This window comes from Microtus oregoni, unplaced genomic scaffold (assembly GCF_018167655.1).
Source record: "Microtus oregoni isolate MIOR12 unplaced genomic scaffold, Mior012 000044F_ref0000062, whole genome shotgun sequence".
Taxonomy (NCBI): domain Eukaryota; kingdom Metazoa; phylum Chordata; class Mammalia; order Rodentia; family Cricetidae; genus Microtus; species Microtus oregoni.
The window spans coordinates 13170470-13189202 of record NW_024543218.1 but is presented as its reverse complement, the minus strand read 5'-3'; the positions used below and the strand labels follow the sequence as shown (position 1 = coordinate 13189202).

Here is an 18733-nt window from a genome sequence, read left to right as displayed (position 1 = left end):
CCTTAGGTAAACTTTCCTCACAGAGAGACGGTTAATGAGAAACAGAAGAAGCCAAGCTGCTCTCTCCTGCCTTTCTGTACCCAACCCACGCTGAAGGAATGAGACCCATGGTGCAGTGGAGGGGCGCAGAGAAAGTCTGACCCTGTTCTTCCCTACAGCTGCTGTCTATATAGCAACATAGGCGTGCAGACTTTATGCCGTATGCTGTTGTCTTAATGATGATGCTTTTCTGAAGCAATGTGTTCACATGGAACACAGTTTCAAACCTAAGATTTATAAGACTCCAACTGTGCCTCCCAGCTTCCTCATAGACAACCATTAATATGCGTTTCTGTGTATTCCCCTTCATCTGCACCTCAGAAATGGACGTACACCCAAACAGCCGCTCTCGATTACATTGTGCCTTTAACTCTTGCGAGAAGCTGGCAGAATTAGCATAGTCTACTATCTTACGTATCAGGGAACTGAGGCCCAGACAGAGGCTCAAATAATATCTGCATCAATATCTAACTATTTTAGGGAATACCCTGCCTATTCTAAGACTCATTGAACGCATATTTAATGCCAGAATATATTCCCTCCTGAGTAAGGCAAAGTTCCAGCCTGAACATATATACGTGAGGGAGACCCAGACATTTGAAATAAGCCTCAGCAATATCCCTTCTTTTTGGAATATATCTAAATTATTAGTCTGCATTGCCTGGTAAATATTTCAGTGAGAAAATAAAATTGCTCTCGGGGTGGCCATTCTTTCGTATCATGAAAAAGTGAGTTACTCCTTAATTGGTGTGGGAAGTTCTAGGTTTTATTCTTATGTTCTCCTCACACCTGGTATTTATACTGAACAGGGGAGCAAATGCTATCTTTAATAAGGATATTTTAAACAAAGTTGAAAAATATGTGCAGGTGGAAGAAGAGATATTTTAAAAATAAATTCTGCAGTGCTCTTATTATTTTAAAAGATTGGCAAAGTAACTTTATTAAGGTGACTTGAAAAATTTAGAACATATAACTGGATTTTAGCCTTTTTTTTTTTTTGACAGGGTTTCTCTATGTAACAGTCCTAGCTGTCCTGGAACACGCTTCCTAGACCAGACTGATGTCGAACTCAAAAAGATCTCTCAGCCTCTGCCTCCCGAGTGCTGGGATTAGAGGCATGTGCTACCATGCTGGATTTGGGCACTTTGGGTAGCTATGCATTGGGCAAGGGAAACAAACCTATAGTCAACCTTGTAAACTTTTGGGATTTTGAAAGGAGATTTTACAAAACTTCCACAGTTTGTGTAAACTCTCTGTTGGTTTTTAACAATTAGTTTTGGTTGGAACAGCTTTATCCTGGCATTGCAAGTATGAAAAACACCTTCTGCCAAGACCACGTCACAGATGTTTTGAGTGAAGCCTTAGGTTTGGGGAACGCAGCGGCCTTAGATTTTCTCTTTTATGTGCTGAAATGAGGATGAATCCCCAAGTCATATGAGAAGACAGGACTACCATGTGGCTAACTCCTCATCCGTACATCAGCTTCTGGGCACTTCCGAGGTGGTTAATACTCTATATTCAAAAGTTTAATTGATGTAGCAAATATTTGTGTTCAAAAGACCCATAAGGCCAGTGACTATTCATGTTCAAGAAGTATAAGAGAAAATGCCCCAAAGCCAATAAAGAATATTTTATGTACCGTGAGGGGAGAATTTGTAATACACTGCCAGAGCAAACAACCACAACAAAGGAAGTTACGGCCCTTGAAGTAAAATGGTGCTTCATGGGAGCAACGGTGGATTAGTGGATAAAGTCGCTTGCCACCAGTCTGCCCACCTGAATCCAATCCCCAGGACTTACATAGAGTGGGGAAAGAAGCAACGCCTGAGAGTGTCCTCTGACCTCCACACACAACTGTGGTGCTGGAGCACTGACACAACCCAGCACACTCAACAGATAAATAAATATTTAAAATTTAAAAAAAATGTCATTGCGGATGTTTTAAGGGAATTTTTTTACCTGATCTGAGTGGAGCTGTTCTTCTATCTGCACTTATTTTTGACTGATTCAGAACTAATTTATTTGACTTTATGAATATGTACTTCATTGCTCTGAAAGTTATGGACGCATTTTGCTGGAGTGGGTGTGTTAGGTCTGGACTCCCCCAGAAAGCGTGTGCTTCTGAAAGGTCTCTTGTTCCTTCTCCACCACATATCCTCTCGCTGAACTTCAGTCATTCTTTCCTCCCTTTCATCAACCTATACATCTATTTCAAAGAAACCCTAATATAAGACCAAACTTTGGAGTTTCTTTTCCTTCATGGGCCTTGTGTGGCTGCATGCCATACGAGCTATGTAATACTGACTGTCATCAGCCTTTCTCAGTGGAATAATAAAATAAATAAGCAAATCCCTTCAGAGGAACATACCACAAGCTAACTCAGCTTTAGACACACTTGTACAGACTGCTTTTTGAGTAATATGTTTCATTTTTTTGCGTGCCATTTAAATAAATACAGGTTGCAAGTCAGAACAAGGCATGATTTCCCTCATTGTGTGAGACAACTTTCAAATTTCAGCCTGCATGCATGAGGAAGGCATGCACATGTAAACACCAGATCACCCATTAACAGGAAAATTACACATTTGCTAAGTCGGCAGTTGTCCTTCAGGTTTAAAAAGTCTTTTAAAAAATGTTTCATAAAGGGATCAAATGGACTAGAATTGTCTAGATTGAAGAGCCATAAAATAGGTAATTTATATTGCAAAATTTTATTCTAAATGGAGCAAAGGTAGGTGATAAAATAAACACTGGACCATATTGGATATATATCTCTGTGGTTAGTACAGTTGTCTCTACAACTAAAGTTTAATTTTCTTGAGTATAAAAAGCACTTTGACAAGGGAAGAAATGGAAAACATTAAATTTATGCAAAATGAGCTAAGCCTTAATTTACTTTAAACATTCTAAACTTTGATGCCTGAAAACTTTCATTATTTTTAATGTAAACACTTAATAGAAAAGAGTACAAATATAATGTGTATAGGGTTGCTGATACATGTAACTAAAAAAAGCAAGAAGAATGAAAAATGTTAAAAGGAAAGAAAGAAGAGGAGGTGGGAGTGAGGAAGAACACACCCATAACTCTATACTTTTAGCTTCTATTTCATTAAGACAAGTTTACTGGTGAATGAACGAGTAAAAATTCTTCACACTCCATACAGACTAACATTCCTACTTCTATCCCTGACTCTGATCTTTAGCTTTGTATGTATTCTCCAACCCTCTGCAGCAGAGACAAACAAGAAAAGAAGGAGAAAGAATAGAGATGAAAGTAAGGAAAAAGTAAGTCTCCTAAGCCATTTTGTGAGTGTTAAAGCAGTGAAGAGGCTAAAATCATTAAGGGGGAAAATATAATGACAGAATATTTTCCTTAGGCTGGCATATACAACAAGATACTCCAGCGAGTCAAACAAGATGCACCAGGGAGTCTCTGCCAATGAATGGTACCACTTGGTTTAATCATGCCAGAGAAGGGGTCCAAACATTGACACCGTGGCGTCTTGAAGTACATTTCTCACTATACACTGAATGCCATCTTTTTAAACCATATCTCAAAGCCTACATTCTATTTATTCATCAAATGAAAATGAAATAATACTTACAAACGCAAAAACTAAAGTTCAGTGAATGATGTACAACATTTGAGCCAACTATTCTCAGGGTATAATTAAACTATTTCCTAAAACACAAATCAGTTTGAGTAAGGCAATCACAATCAACAATTAGTGATTTTTTTTTAATTCCTTTAAAAATATTTGTGAACAGCGCAACTGTTGCTCTGCTTCTGAATCTGCAGGAATAAAAATGACAGATCTTGGCAGGTGAAAGGAATGGGTCACCTTGCCCTTGGTTATAGCAGATTCGCTATGTAGTTGATCATTAGTTACATACCTATTAGGAGAGAGGCTGTCAGTAGTTTGGGGTCATAAGGACTCTTTCCACGACCGTTTTCAAAATGGGAGTCCTGTAGCTTAAAAATGTTGTCCTGCAGATTGAAAGAAAAGAAAGGTTCCGTTTATTCACAGAAGTGTGTTCAGCATGTCAGTAAAGCAAAGAGAAGTTGAGTATTCCCATCCAACACAGAGTACTTTAATTTGTTTCAACTTTGGAGAAGACAAATGAAGTCAATGGACTGAAGGAGCTACGACTAGCCAAACGGCTACTCAGTTTGTTGGTTTGGAGTTTTCCTTGTTTGTTTGCTGGTTTGTTTTTTGGTAGCTGTGAGCATGGTGCAAGTTAAAAAGTCCACAGGCCGAGAGCAAGACTTATTGTGGTAGAACTAATAACAACTTTTTAAATTTCTCAGGTTTGCCACGTAAGATCTGTGCAAATGGCTCTTGGGAAAACAAAATTTAGAATGATGTAAAATGACTCATTTTATTTTTTGATAGAGAAGAAAAATAACAATTAGATTGCATTTCTAGATGACTCCTATTTTATTTTCTGTACACACAATCCATTAAAAAGTATTTAACCACAGCAGTCAATTCCCCTACTCCACTTCTGTGTAATTGACATGCTCCTACTGTGCTTTATAAGACTCAGTTACCTAGTAAGGGACATGAAATCATCCTTCTTTCTCTACAAGGGATCCACTGCCCTAGGAAGAGTCTGTCTGTGAGGTGGCACCAGGGAAGAGCAAACACTTTTACACTTCCTCCTTTTTTTTTTTAACACATAAGTCACATCTTTGGGGAGGTCAAGTATCCAGATACAGTAAATAAACTTTTAACTAGATGCAGAAATATGTTTATGCCCCCAGATAGCACGTGAATAACATGTATGCACGACAACAAATGCCTGAGAAGTAGGTCAGAGACTCCTGGCTCTGAACCCTCTGTCAGGATGTATCATGCTAGGTATAAGTGACAGCTGAATAAACTCAGGAGCCTTTCTGGCACCCTGCATGTAAGCTTCTTCCTCTCAGTGGTTCATTAACCCGTCCAAAGACTGAAATAAAATAGTGGTGTTGGCAATTTTTCTACTAATCACAGAAAAGTATTTTCTAATGCATAATAGCAAATGATATTCATTTTATGGTCAATAAGCCGTTGGTTTAACATTTAATATTTCTGATGGAGCTAATGGCAGGGTTTCAAACTATAGCTCTCAGATCCCATTTTGGATTGCAGAGAAAAGTGGAAAAGGAAGGAAACCAGGCATTCTGCAGTTCCATCATGGTGACATGAATTACCTGTATTACTGTTTCTTTCCATTGATTCGCTATTTTGTATCAGCTGTCACTAGCAATGATGGGTCTTTAGCTTCATCCTAAAATTAATACTGTGTAATAATTTATGGGTTTTCCCAGAATTGTGCAATTATAGCCGGAATGTTGGTGATCCAGGCACCAAGCCCAGCTTGGCAAATAATCAGATTCAGATTTTCTGTGATCATACCTTATCTTTGAACCACTGGGCCTAAAAAGTCAATTTTAATATGAATATTCCACCTTAGAGTTTTACCGTAAAAATTACTGTGAAATTTATGTAAGGAATATTAATTCAGAAAATAAATAGGCTATTTTTTAATGTTGTTCTTATGATTACTCAAAGAATGTGTATATTTATAGCAACTTGTTACTTATATTGATCAACTTCTTCATGTGATTTGAAATAAATACTACATTACTACTTAATCATGGTTACATAAAACACCAGATATCTAATCGTATTTAGAGACTTCAATACCAAAAATACAACATGAAAATAATTAACTTACACTAATGGAGACAGACAAGTACTTAAAAGTAATAGTTTGATTTCATGGAGTTTTATTAAACTTAGAAACTAGAGGCCAAAGAGTATGTTTAGGAGGATGTAGCTATGCTTAAGCCCATAGTTTACAAATCATATAAAATACTATAAAATCAGTAACTATGAATATTTGTTAAAAGTTGGAGGAAACACTGGGAGAACTGATGGGAAAAATGGGAAAAACGTGATTGCCTCTTTTACTCATGGATACTTTGTTAGACCCAACTACACAGAGAAGCCATCCTTTCAAAATATGAGAGACAGAATGTCGAGGATCATATGTCCACGTTAATCAGGCCATGTCAAGGTAGAGGAGGTGAGCTTCCAATGTCATGTAGTATTTGATTTACAGAGTAAAAGATTAGACTCCAAAGGAACCGAGGTCAAGCATGTCAGTCACGGTTTAAGAGGAGCCCCTGGGTCATGGTATCAGATAATATGCTCAGAAATTGCGTTCTTTTTGCTTAACTCCATCAATAACTACTAAATTTATCACTCATCTTGCTGACAAACATCTTTCCTCTAAGAATACTGCTACTTAAATTTCTGAATGTCTCCAGGACAAATGTTCTCTGTTGGTACAGGATTCTACAGTGCTACAAACACACAGTTTCTTTTCAGTCCAGTGAGATGCGGTCATGGAATATATATCTACTTTCTGTAGACGGCAGTATATAATGTTACTTGCATACACATACTTGTAGTTAAAAGTCCGTACCCACTACTTGAAGAAATGGGCCCAGAGATACTGAAATTGGACAAAATGGCTGTTATTCCTGGCTCTGCCTTTTGCTAGCTTTGGATCTCAGGCAAGACCCTAAGCCTTTTTCAAACTTAGATTCCTCATCTGTACCAGAATAAATCTCACTCTAAATGTAAAAATATGTTGTGGTAATATATAAAATATAATTTATCCTAAAAAAAACTGTCGCTTTTTTCCTATAGTAAAATCATTGTCTCATGTTTATCAAAATTTTCCATGACACAGGATAAGTGACTTTATATGCTCACAATCAAAAATTAGTGTGGATTTTCAGAATATATGAAAACATTTGTTCTTGCATAGAGCATTGAACTTGTTTTTTCCTCTCGTTGGACAAAAGTATACTTGAAAAGCTCTACTGGGAAAAAAAAAACCTTCAAAGTACTAAAATGTTAATTTTCTTAACATATGAGATTTTTTTTCTTTTCCAAAACAAATGTGGCAGGCAATTTGTTTGACATCTTACTGATATTGGACACTCATAATCACACCAGTTGGTAGGTAGAGGCAGGAAGATCACACGTTCAAGGTTATTTATGACTGCATGGGATGTTGAGGGTGGCTTGGGCTACCTCAGATTGTACATCAAGTAAAAAGGATAGAAAACATGGAGAGTTTCTAGAAATTTCAACACTATTAAACCTTCAAAAAATGTTCGTTACTTAGCAAAAGGACACAATTATTCCAGCAGCATGTGTGATTTCTTTGTCAATTAATCTTTGCAATTATACATCTGATAATAGTTACTATTTAGAGTATATAATTAAAATATTCAACACAAAGAAAGCAAATAACTGAAATTAAAAATGAGGTGTAGAACTAAACAGCATTATCAAATATTAAAATACAAATGGATGAGAACTACTTTTTAAAAAAATCCATTGCTTTCTGGTAAACGCAAATTAAAATTATGAGATTTTTATCTTACCCCAGTAAGAATTGCCAAGATTAATCAAATAAATGATAGCAGATGTTGGTGATGATGCAGGGAAAGGGGGACACTCACGTACTGCTGGTACAAATGCAAATTTATGAACCCACTTTGGAAATAAGTGTGGAGGTTCCTCAGAAAGCTGAAAATAGATCTATACTAACATTTGGAGATATCCCCAGTGAATGCTCTGTCTTACTGTAGACAATGTTCATTAGTGCTCTATTTATAACAGCCAGAAACTGCAAACACCTTAGATGTCCATCCACTGATGAATGGACAATGAAAATATGGTACACTTATATAATGGAGTGATATTCAGCTGTTAAGAAATAAAGGTGATGAGATTTTCATGTAGAGAGAGCTAGAAACAACTACTGTGATTCAAGTAATCCAGGCACGGATAGGCAAACCCTTCATGTTTTCCTTTGGGTATGTATGTTAGATTTAAAGCTGTGGATTTATGTTTCATTCAAAATAGTCACAGATCTTTGGTAGCAAGTAAGAGATTGGGCTCTGAAATTGGTTCTTCTACCGAATAAAATATACCATAAAGGGATAAAGGGGACCTTAGAATAGGAGAATTAAATGGAGATGGGGGTGGAAGGGCTGGGCAGAAGAGATAATATGGTAAGGAACATCTAACAATAAAGATTTTTTTCTAGAGTGATCTGGAAACCTATGGCTGTTGAAGCTTCCTAAAATATGTACATGTATAGATGAAATTTAAATGGAGTTCTCATATAATGGGGGAGAAAATATTCCAACTGGACATCATATGCTATGAGACAGAATCCCAAGTTCCAGGAATGGGTTTGACTTTTTAAGCCACTGGCCAAAGAAATCTCATAGACACTCTCCCAAATATCATAGCCTCCTACCACAATCTGAAAGTAAGCCCTATCCTGAATATCACTTACTTATATCATCACACTTGGAGCGATCTAGTCAGTGCTCAGGTTGACGCTTTGACCCCCTATTGAATAGCATTTACTTGCTGTAAGGCACCATGCATGTTAACAGGGGACAAAAATAATAACTGATATCATCCAGTTATGAGTCCTGCAATCTCCAACAGTGACCATTTGCAATATATGCCCTCTGGTACAACAGTAGAACAAACTCTATGTGAATAAGCAACTACTTTTCCATTGGATTCAAGGTCTGCTTCACGATATGGAATCTATATTAACACTGCTAATGAGACCATGAACCTGAGAATAGATAGATCATGGACCCCATGAAAAACCTAATACATTTATGCTGTTAAGTGAGCATAGAGATAGAATGTCTCCTAATGACATGTTCCCTGTTCATAGAAGAGTGCATAGCTAAACCCTCATCAGAGAAGGTTCGTCTCAAGTAGATGGGACATGACACGGAGACCCATAACTGGGCACTAGCAAAAAGTGGGGGTCTTTGGAGCATTCTGCCCTGAATGAGTTATCTATACCATGCCCTTCTCTTCGAGGCTCTGAGGTCTATGTGGAAGAAGAGGCAGAAATATTATATGAGCCAGAGGTGGTGGACTACTCAGGAAAGAGTATTTCCCAGAAACAACAGGGCGGATGCATTTGGGAACTCCCAGAGATTTTTGACATCGTGCACCAGACCTGTACAAGTCCATGACCGACAACATTCCAGCTCAGAGAGCAGAAGTGGACACAATGCCCACCTCTAACCAAGACACTGTTTCTCATTGATACCACCTGGGAGAAGAAGCATACGTTTTCTTCAGTGGACTGCCACTGTGTCTATTAACAATACTCAGGGCATGCTGCATGTTCAGTAGTAGCTGGCCAACACAAACAGATTGCATGTTGTTTTTAATGTGTCTGTGTGTGTGCGCACGCGTGTGGTGTGTGTGTGTGTGTGTCATGTGTGTGTGCTCAAGCGTGCATGTGTTTGTGTATGTGCACTTTGTTTCTGGTTTTTGTTTTATTTTTTTAGAGAGAGAATGAGCATGACACTGAGGGACTAAGAAGGAGGGGAGGGATCTGGAAGCAGGTGGAAGGGGAAAGACTATGATCAAATTATATTGTTTACATATTTTTAATGTGCATTTAAATGCATCCTTCTTAGGCTGCAGAGACTGCTCAATGATTAGGGAAACACGGTGCTCTTGCAAAGGACCCAAGTTCAGTTCCCAGGACCCCTATCACACAGCCCATCTATAAACTCCAGGTCCCGAGAATCTGATTTCTCTGGGCACCAGAACCACTTGCAATTTGGTAAATTCTCATAAACTGATGCACATGAGCAATTAATTTAAAAAATAAAATAAGTATTTAATTTTGTAAATATCCCCCTCTAGCATGTTGGTTGGATTCATTTAATGCTTCTGTTTCCACTTTTTGATGAGAAAGACCTATAAAACATGTGATGCTAGTTAATCACTGTACAGACTATGTCACACTATAACTGTGTGCTAATTTCCTATCTATATGTCATATATCATGTAGTTCATGGTTAGGTTCTACTTGAAAGACCTTTAGAAATTTTTTTGCTACCCAGTGATTTTCTGCTTTATAAAAATGTTAAGTAGATCACACATGCAAATACTAAGACTAGAGATCCCAAAGTCTGTGGGCATTGTTAAAGTATATAGCTTCTTCAATTTACTTGTGCTGAAATAGTTGAATTCATGTTTAGCAATCCATGCGCTCAATGAATGAACTCTAATTGCTTTAGCAGGCACTACACACATCACATAAGTTATTGTGCCTTATTTTATTACACGATTGCATCAGTTTTCTGCAACTATTTTTAGCTTTCAAGACTACTCTTTCTCCTTTGTCTTTTGGATTTCCTGAACATTACTGGGCTGGTGAGGTAAGGCATTAGAGGAAATAATAACCATGCTAATATCTACTCCAAAGTCTTATAAATTAGAAACCATTGCTGACATCATGGCAGTAAATTTCTTAAATCTCAATCTTGTCCAAGTAATAAATTTTGGCAATACTGTTGCAATCTAAGCTACTTTATTTAATGATTCAAACATGAACTGTGTTTTTAAAAAATGGAAGGGAAATAAAATCCTGCTCATGTGAAGAAGAAGGCACGTTGGGCTGGGGAGAACTGTGTGACATTTTGTAAAACCCAATGCTTCAGACAATTTTTAACGAATCGACTTTTTGAGCTTCTTGTATTTCTTTTCCCTGCTTCTCACAGAAGATATCTTCCTTACAAGATAATTTGATTTCCCAAGATTCCTTGACTCTGCCATGATTCTGTGATCTCTCCAGAAACCCCTTCGTCCTTCCTGACACAACATGACCTTTCCTTAATTTCGGAAGTCACTTCCTAAGAGAATTGCTTATTGGTTTTTGCAAACATGCTTTATTAGGTTCTTTTGCATTTCTTAATTAAAAATGGTATACAGGCAATGAATGGACAGGACAAGTCTGTGGACTTTCGGAAAGAATGAATGCAATAAGATACCACAGGAAATACTGTGGCATACTGCGCTTTGACAAATAAGTTCCTTTCTGGCTCAAATTCATCTGGAACTTACTTTTCCTAAAAGGGTGACTCCAGACGAGCACTGTGCAACAGTGTCCAGCCATGACGCATGTCTCCTTCTTTAATTTATATTAATTTAAAACAGGAAAGCTCCCATTTCTCACTGGCGTTAGTCACATTTCAAATAGTACACAACCACACGTGGCCTACGGCTACAGCACTGAGAAAGTTATCTTTAACATCATCGCAGCCTGAATGAGTCCTTCCTCTTAGAAGCAGAGTAAAGAGCTAGGCATGCATAGTTTTCTTGGACAGAAAAGTTGACCTCGGTCCCAAATGACAACATCTGCAAGGAAAGATCATACTGAAAACATTAGGTAGGTAATTTTTATTTTGTTATAGGAAAGAGTTGTGCTATGTAATAGCCAAGTCAGTGTTGACAAATCAGCTTCCATCTGCTGCTCTTGGATTTGTCATTCTTCTCCGTGGAGTCTCTCCCTCAATCAGCTTCAGCAAAGCTAGACACAACTTCAAAAGCTAAAATCAGTCACTGAAACCTGATGAAATCATGTAATAGTGTATGACACAATAACTTACGTGACATATGTGTGGTGTCTCCAAAGGTAATTAGAGTCCATGAAGTGAGGTTTGGGTTTGTGTAGTGCTAAAAATTAATACATTTATTACCTAAAGTTTAGGTCAAGATCTGCAGTTCTTTATATGCCCCCGATTTTTGTGTGGGAAGCAGATTTTTCTGGAGGTTGCATAACACTCTAGTCATTCCTCCCTTTGCCTTCAATGATAACTCACTCTTTTTCATATTAAATTCTCTTAAATGACGTACAGATCTTGTTATATTATTATCTTCATGTAAGAAGAGTAAACTATGTATTGTGTTGTAACCAGTGAATAAATGAATGATCAGCAGTATTAATTTCTCAAGGTGATGTTCATTAACGTTCGTATATTATTGGTATTTGTGTACTTGAAACATTAGAATACTCTAGTTCTAAAGCTAGGAGAGTTTAACCCTAAACTAACTCAACTTGTTTTCATTGATTTTTTTTTTTTTAAAAAAAATATGGGGCAGGTAGTCTATAACTCTCTTTTATCAATTTTATCAGTAAATATAATGACCCTTTTTATAGCCACCTTCAAGAAGAGTTAAACTCATCAGGTTGTAGAATTTATACATCTTCTGACTCTATGCAACATTGTGTCCAACCTTCTCAAGAACACTCCTCTTCCTGATAGTTTTCACTCAGTAGGAATTATCACAGCTGTGTCGGGGTGAAGACATGTGCTACATCAAAACTGAAGAAGCTGTTTGCATTTACTATGCATGAGTTTTTATGCATAGTAGTACATAATTTGTTTCATCCTGCCTTCAGTTTTGAGACTAGCTCTCACTGTGTATACCGGTCAAACCAGATTCTCACTATGTAGACCAGACTGACTTCTTGCCGCTGATTCTGGAGTGCTGAGTTGAAGGGTGTGTGCCACCACACTCAGCAACGGCATGATTTCTTATTGGTATTTTCATATTTGTATTTATTTTAAAGAATTTAATAATTTATATGTTTTTAAAGCACTAGTATAAATATTTGTTTAGGTAAGAAATTCACATTGAATTGTGTAAGATATTTATCTGAAATGAGAAAATGAAAGGTCTATTTATTAAAATTGGAAATCACAACAGAAATATCTAAGAGAAATGTATCATATTCACTTTTTTAAAGCTTAAATGCATTTGAAGGAAATTTATCAACATTGACCATAAACTGAGATCTCACTGTGCCTTAAGCAGTTATACATAGCATTTAATGTGGATTCCAGACAGACTTTAAACCTGCTTACTGTAGTAGATAGGAACACCCCACCATGATAAGAATTCAAGGAGTTTCTGCTTCAGAAACTGAAGTTCATTTGCCTCAACCCCTGAGAGATGGCTTTGGGCAAGTGATGAAAGTGTGGTAATGCTCCTGTGTTTTTACACATCGGGGAAGGTTGAGGGCTTCAGAGGGGTCCCCAGAAAATGCTGAAGACAGGAGGGAGTCAGATTATTCTATCTGAAGGAAACAGAATGAGGGAAATCCCCAGAGTAAATAAATGTGATCCACAGTTGAGCAATGACAGAAAGTTGAGTCTGCACAAGGAAGCATATATACATATATTGAGATAACAGAGAACAATAAATTTGCGTCCCAACTGGAACATTTTCTGTGCCAACACAAGCTGTTTATTTTGGCTTTCAAAGGTGTGAGTGATAGTTGGGTAACAATGGCATCAAAGAGTCTTGACCTAATGATGCGTCTGACAGTGATGTGGGATGGCTTAGTGAAATGAGAACCTCCCATCCTGTGCAGGGAGGACTTGGATCTTAGTACACGATATAGCAGCCCAAAGAAGTTCTTGTGTATGTTGTGACTTGATCAAGTCATTTACTGTCCTCTTAGGTGTGTTTCTCAATCTTTATTGCATCAAAATTCCCTTTGAGGGCACAGACATTGGGCAGAAGGCATTCCTGTATTTTGTAAGCACTCAGAAGGGTTTATGGACTTTACCAAGTCGTTGTGAAACATTCTAAGTATTTTCTGTGCAAAGAACTTGCTGCTTCTCCACAAGGTGTGAGTCTGATTGTGTGTCTCTGAGTTCTACGTTTGCTTCTTCTGTTGCTTTTTGTAATTACAAATGTTCTCAGAATTTACATATTCTGTTCTATGTACATCTAGCAAATATCACTGCCAAGTTCTGTTATTTGGTATCCATTATTTATTTTTTTTATGAATCCAGCAATTGAACTTCCGCCCCCATTTCTTTGTTAATCAAGTTATTCAAACTTAGTTTCCTGCCTTTTTCAAAATCTCTTTATTTTGCACTGTTATTTCAAAATTGAGAGCTATTAAGAGTCCTTGACTCTTCAAAGGAATATAAGAGCAATCACTAATAATAAGCCTCATAAAAATTACTCTGTCAGAAATAGTTATTTAACAATATACATTGCAAGAAGACACAAAGGAATTGTAAATTTGGGTCCCTGTCACCAAATGCTGAGAAATTTTAAAAGGCAATGCTCTGTGAATAAACAGGTATAATTTCCCCCAATTATAGTATGCTAGCCATGTCTTGTATCTAGCTGATGGACAGTCACTTCACATTGGAATTTTATAATTCCTATAATAACGCAAGCAAAAGTTGCTGCAAATAAAGACTATTATTAGCTGAAAATGAATGTTGGCAAAAGATAAGTTAAAGAAAATGTATACCTGTAAGGATTCTCAGGTAATATACGCACTAATAACTTATTTTTCCACTAATTATTTTGAGTTTTTTCATAAGATGTTTCATGACTAAACTACTTGCTGTTGTAAATGCAGGTTTTGAAGCTGAAATACTTGAATAAGTTGTTATTCTATTGAATGGTTTCCACTTGAAAAATAACACATAGCAAAATTTTCACAGAAAAAAACAGAACCATTGCCTGGTGGTGTTGGAGCACATGTTTAACCCCAGTACTTGGGAGGCAGAGACTTGCAGATCTCTGTGAGTTCTAGGCCAGACTGGTCAACAGAATGAGTTTCAGGACAGCAAAGGCTACACAAAGAAACACTGTCTCAAAACAAAAAACAACAACAACAACAAAATTACAAACATCATCAAATGTATGAACATTTTGACAAAAGGTATTTCTATTAAGACAAGATATATTTGTGCTATATTAAACAAATATGTTACTATGTAATAGTAATTGAAATATGACCAATTTCTAATTCTCAGTTATACTGTAGGTTCTTTTATGTTTAATACAAAATTTGCTTCTAGAGAATTATTACTGGAATTTATAATGCAGACATGAATAACTTCACCAACATTCTTAGAACAATGACAACATTCCTGGAGAGTTCATCTGCATCTTCCCCTAGAAGATTGCATGCTCTTTTTTCAATAATTTTACAATACAATGGTAGTTTCCCCTCCCGCTTCTTCTCCTGTTCCCCTTTTCACCCCTGCCTCTCCAAATCCACTCCTTTGTTTCTGTTTAGAAAGGGGCAGGCCTCTCCTTAATTGCCAACAACACTCTCTTCTTTGACTTAAATTTCTACTGCCCCTCCAACTATTGTCTTAACACTACGAAGCTTTTACTTCTTAATTTAATGTTGAGATATTATGAGGTTTTTTGTTACTTATTATAATTGTAATTTTGAACTTTCTTGTTGTTTGGTATTTAAGGAAGACATAATAAAAACACTGATGTTTCTGCATTCTGGGATCTATAGTCTACAAGTACTATTGCCCCAACTGTTAATTACCTGTTCAAGAACAAGTTTTAAAGTTTCACTTAAAATGCTAATATAATCTATGAAATGGAGACACTATAAAATGTCTTCAAGTGTCAAGTGAGTTATAAGGTATAATGACACTGGTAGCATGTGTAAATCCTAGAGTGATTTAGCTATTAGTAACTTTATTTATAATAAATATATGATTAGTTGAGCATGGTGGCTCAGGCTAGTAATCTTAGACCTGTTAAAGATTAGTGACTTAGCACTGAGTTTAATACCACCCTTGTCCATCTCCAAGTAATAAATAAATAAACAAACAAACAAATATGCACCATTTCTATGCTAGTGGTAGAATAATTCATTTTTGTAACAAATAATAGCTAGTATCTGCTAATCTGAGAGCTAACCATGCATTTTCAAGGATTTATATGTATTTTTGCATCATTTTTAAATATACATTGCAATTATCTCTATATGTATTCATATTAAAAATAAGAGACAAAAAAGTGACTTGCTTAATTCATAGAACTAGTTTGTAGCTAAACCAGGCAAACTAATTTTATGTTCAGTACTGAAACAACAAAAATCTGATGTTTATCATTTGAACTCTTGAGTATTTCATTCTTGAATGAAATTTTATTTCTCTTCATGACTATGTTGTATGCATAGAATACACATGTGTGTATGTTATTCATATACACACAGACACACACATATATGTATGTATGTATATATATATATATGTTCTAGTTCTTGTAGCTCATACATACATCAAGCTCCTAATTAAACTTAATTAAATTGTCTCTGACACATAATATAGTCCTCCTGTTATCTTGTATATCATTGAAAGCAACTAGAAGGAATTAACATATTTCTCATTTTATTTGTTGAAAATGCACAGTTCCTCTTTTCAACATTTGGGAAAGTAGTATCACTTTATTTCCCCTTTCCTAGCAACAACACAGCATGCCTTATTGCTGGATTAAAGAGGATTTGCCCTCTCAAGTGTAAGGGATCTGAATTTATCTGGGCTCCCCACACAACCTCAGGGCCATAATTCATCTGCTTTTTGTCATCATTAAAATTAATAGCATAAACCAAAGAAAACAGAAAGCACATGTGTTCATACTTCATGCAGATTATGTTTTTAATAGGAGCTTAATTTGAGTTTATGCAGATATCACAAGCTGTCATGGTCTAATTATTCAACTATGAATGCCTGTTAACTCCCAAGGTGTATTACACTGAAAGAAAAAATTCTACGTTGGCTAGAAGGAGAAATTCCAGAACATAACCAATTTACTCTGCATAGCTTTGCCACTATTAAACCTAGTAAAACAAGGTCAAAGTAAAACAATCATGAGGCAGAACGTGAAGAAAAGGGACAACTCACTTATCTTTTCATATACGTGTTTTAATTATTTTTTTTTTATGTATGGTCTTAGCATTCCATAAACCAGTCAGGTCTGTATTATAAATTGTGAGAATACAGCTATTAGCTTCACTTCTTTTTATAAATCTCCTTCTCACATCCATGTTTAGCTATCACTGAGAAATCTTACCAATTTATACATAAATATGTCAACAAAGGGAACATATGCATGGAGAAGTGTCTGAACTCACTCATATGGCTTCTTTACATTTCAAGCTATTTTTTTCCCCTCAGAGAGATGCCATCTGGAAAGTGAGGAGGCCAAAAGATGAACATTTTATTTATCCCCAACTTGGTTTTAGCAATGCTTGTCATTCAAATGTGTCATAATGATGTGATGTAACTTTGATATTCTTTTAGCAAGTTAGCAAAGACTTCAACCATAATTATTATTATTTTGGCAGAAACGTTGCAGGAAACAAGTCGGCCGGGTTTTGCTAAAATGCAAATGTGAAAGAGACTCTGGGAATTGAAAATATCCACACAGCTTAACTTGATTATGTCACTTCTGGAAATCTATTTTAATGAAAAGAAAAGAGCAGGGTCATCACAGTGGCATTTAGAATACTGCACTCTGCAATGCCAGGAAGGATAGCTGTCGGGGATGGAATTTCTCCACAGCTGTTTGTTACTAAACAGGAGATAAAGGGGATGTTTTCACCAAGTGCACACATGATTTACAGCTATTACTTCTGTTCCTTATTGTGCACTAACGTAAATTATATTAAATATATGGAGAGAAAGTCTCAAAGTCATGATGCGAAATATTAGTTTGATACAGGTTCTGGGTACTGTTTTTATTTATAACATCTTTTCTATAATAATACTATGTACAACCAAATACAAAACATGTATTTTTGAATACATACAGGTTTCTATAATTTATCATCTCTGTAGTTTGAATGTTATTGGACACCATAAGCTCATAGGGAGGAGCACTATTAAGAGGTGTGGCTTTTTTGCAGTGGGTGTGACCTTGTTGGAAGAAGTGTGTCACTGTGGGTGTAGACTTTGGGGTTTCCTATGCCTAGTGTCTGAATCTACTTCCTGTTGTTTTCTAATCAAAATGAAGCCTTCCCCATGTCTGCCTACACACCTCTATTCCCCCGGCCATGATGATAATGGATGAAATTTCTGAAACTGTGAGCAAGCCACCTCAATCAAATGCTTTCTTTTATAACAGTTGCCACGGTCATGGTGTCTCTTCACAGCAAAAGAAACCTTAACCAAGGCATCTTTTAAGTAAATATTAAACAGAGCATTGTATGGACTTATTTTAGCCCAGAAACAGAATTTATTTACTAAATACACTTTTTAAAATTTAGATTCGGCTGCTTGGTAGCAGCACATGATCAGAAGCACGTGGCAGAAGTTTCTGAGTTCAAGGCCAGCTGGTCTCCAGTGAGTTCTAGTACAGACAGAGCTATATAAAGAAACCCTGTCTTGAAAACAAATATAAAGACACTGTTTAGATTTGAATGCTTCTTTTGGAGACTTGGGACTTTCTGTGAGGCAATTTGATGTTCACATTTATCCCTGGTTTCAATTCCTCTTTTACCTTTGACTCATGTCTCCATGGCAAATAGTAGGCATTTTGCACCTAACTAGTTGTCTTTGTATAGATTCCTTTCAACTAATAAAACCTACAGAAGGATTGGGTCACATTCTCATAGATAGGTTCCAAGGGGCTCTATGGTTTATCAGTTCATCAGAGTTGAACATTTAATTTAATAAAAACTTCAATGTTCCAAAGGTTCAGTTTCTATGAAATTATAAAGTCATACACGCACCTATTATTTCTCTTGCAATTAAACTGAATTTTAATGACAATGATATTTCATATATCTTCGTTTTATAAGAACACCCTAGTTGAGCACCATACTTATGGATACTTTGACTGTTTAAATATATATGAATTTATGTCTAAATTATCTAGAATTCTGAAGTAATAAAGAATGCTTTGAAAGCATGATTAGTAATAATATAATACACACAGAACAGTTTCTTCTTTGTTGAGGTGTTTGAGTTATTTTGTCTCTATGTATGGGTGTGCACTACCTG

The 18733-nt window shown here is 36.3% G+C and overlaps 1 protein-coding gene across 1 annotated transcript in view; it reads right to left on the bottom strand.

Moving 5' to 3' along the window:
• Positions 1–18733, bottom strand: part of LOC121434769 (semaphorin-3A) — a 307219-nt gene that overhangs the window by 82392 nt on the left and 206094 nt on the right. The window contains exon 7 of the mRNA XM_041633730.1: positions 3934–4027. Coding sequence (XP_041489664.1) covers positions 3934–4027 — 94 coding nt within the window. The remainder of the gene's footprint in view (positions 1–3933; positions 4028–18733) is intronic.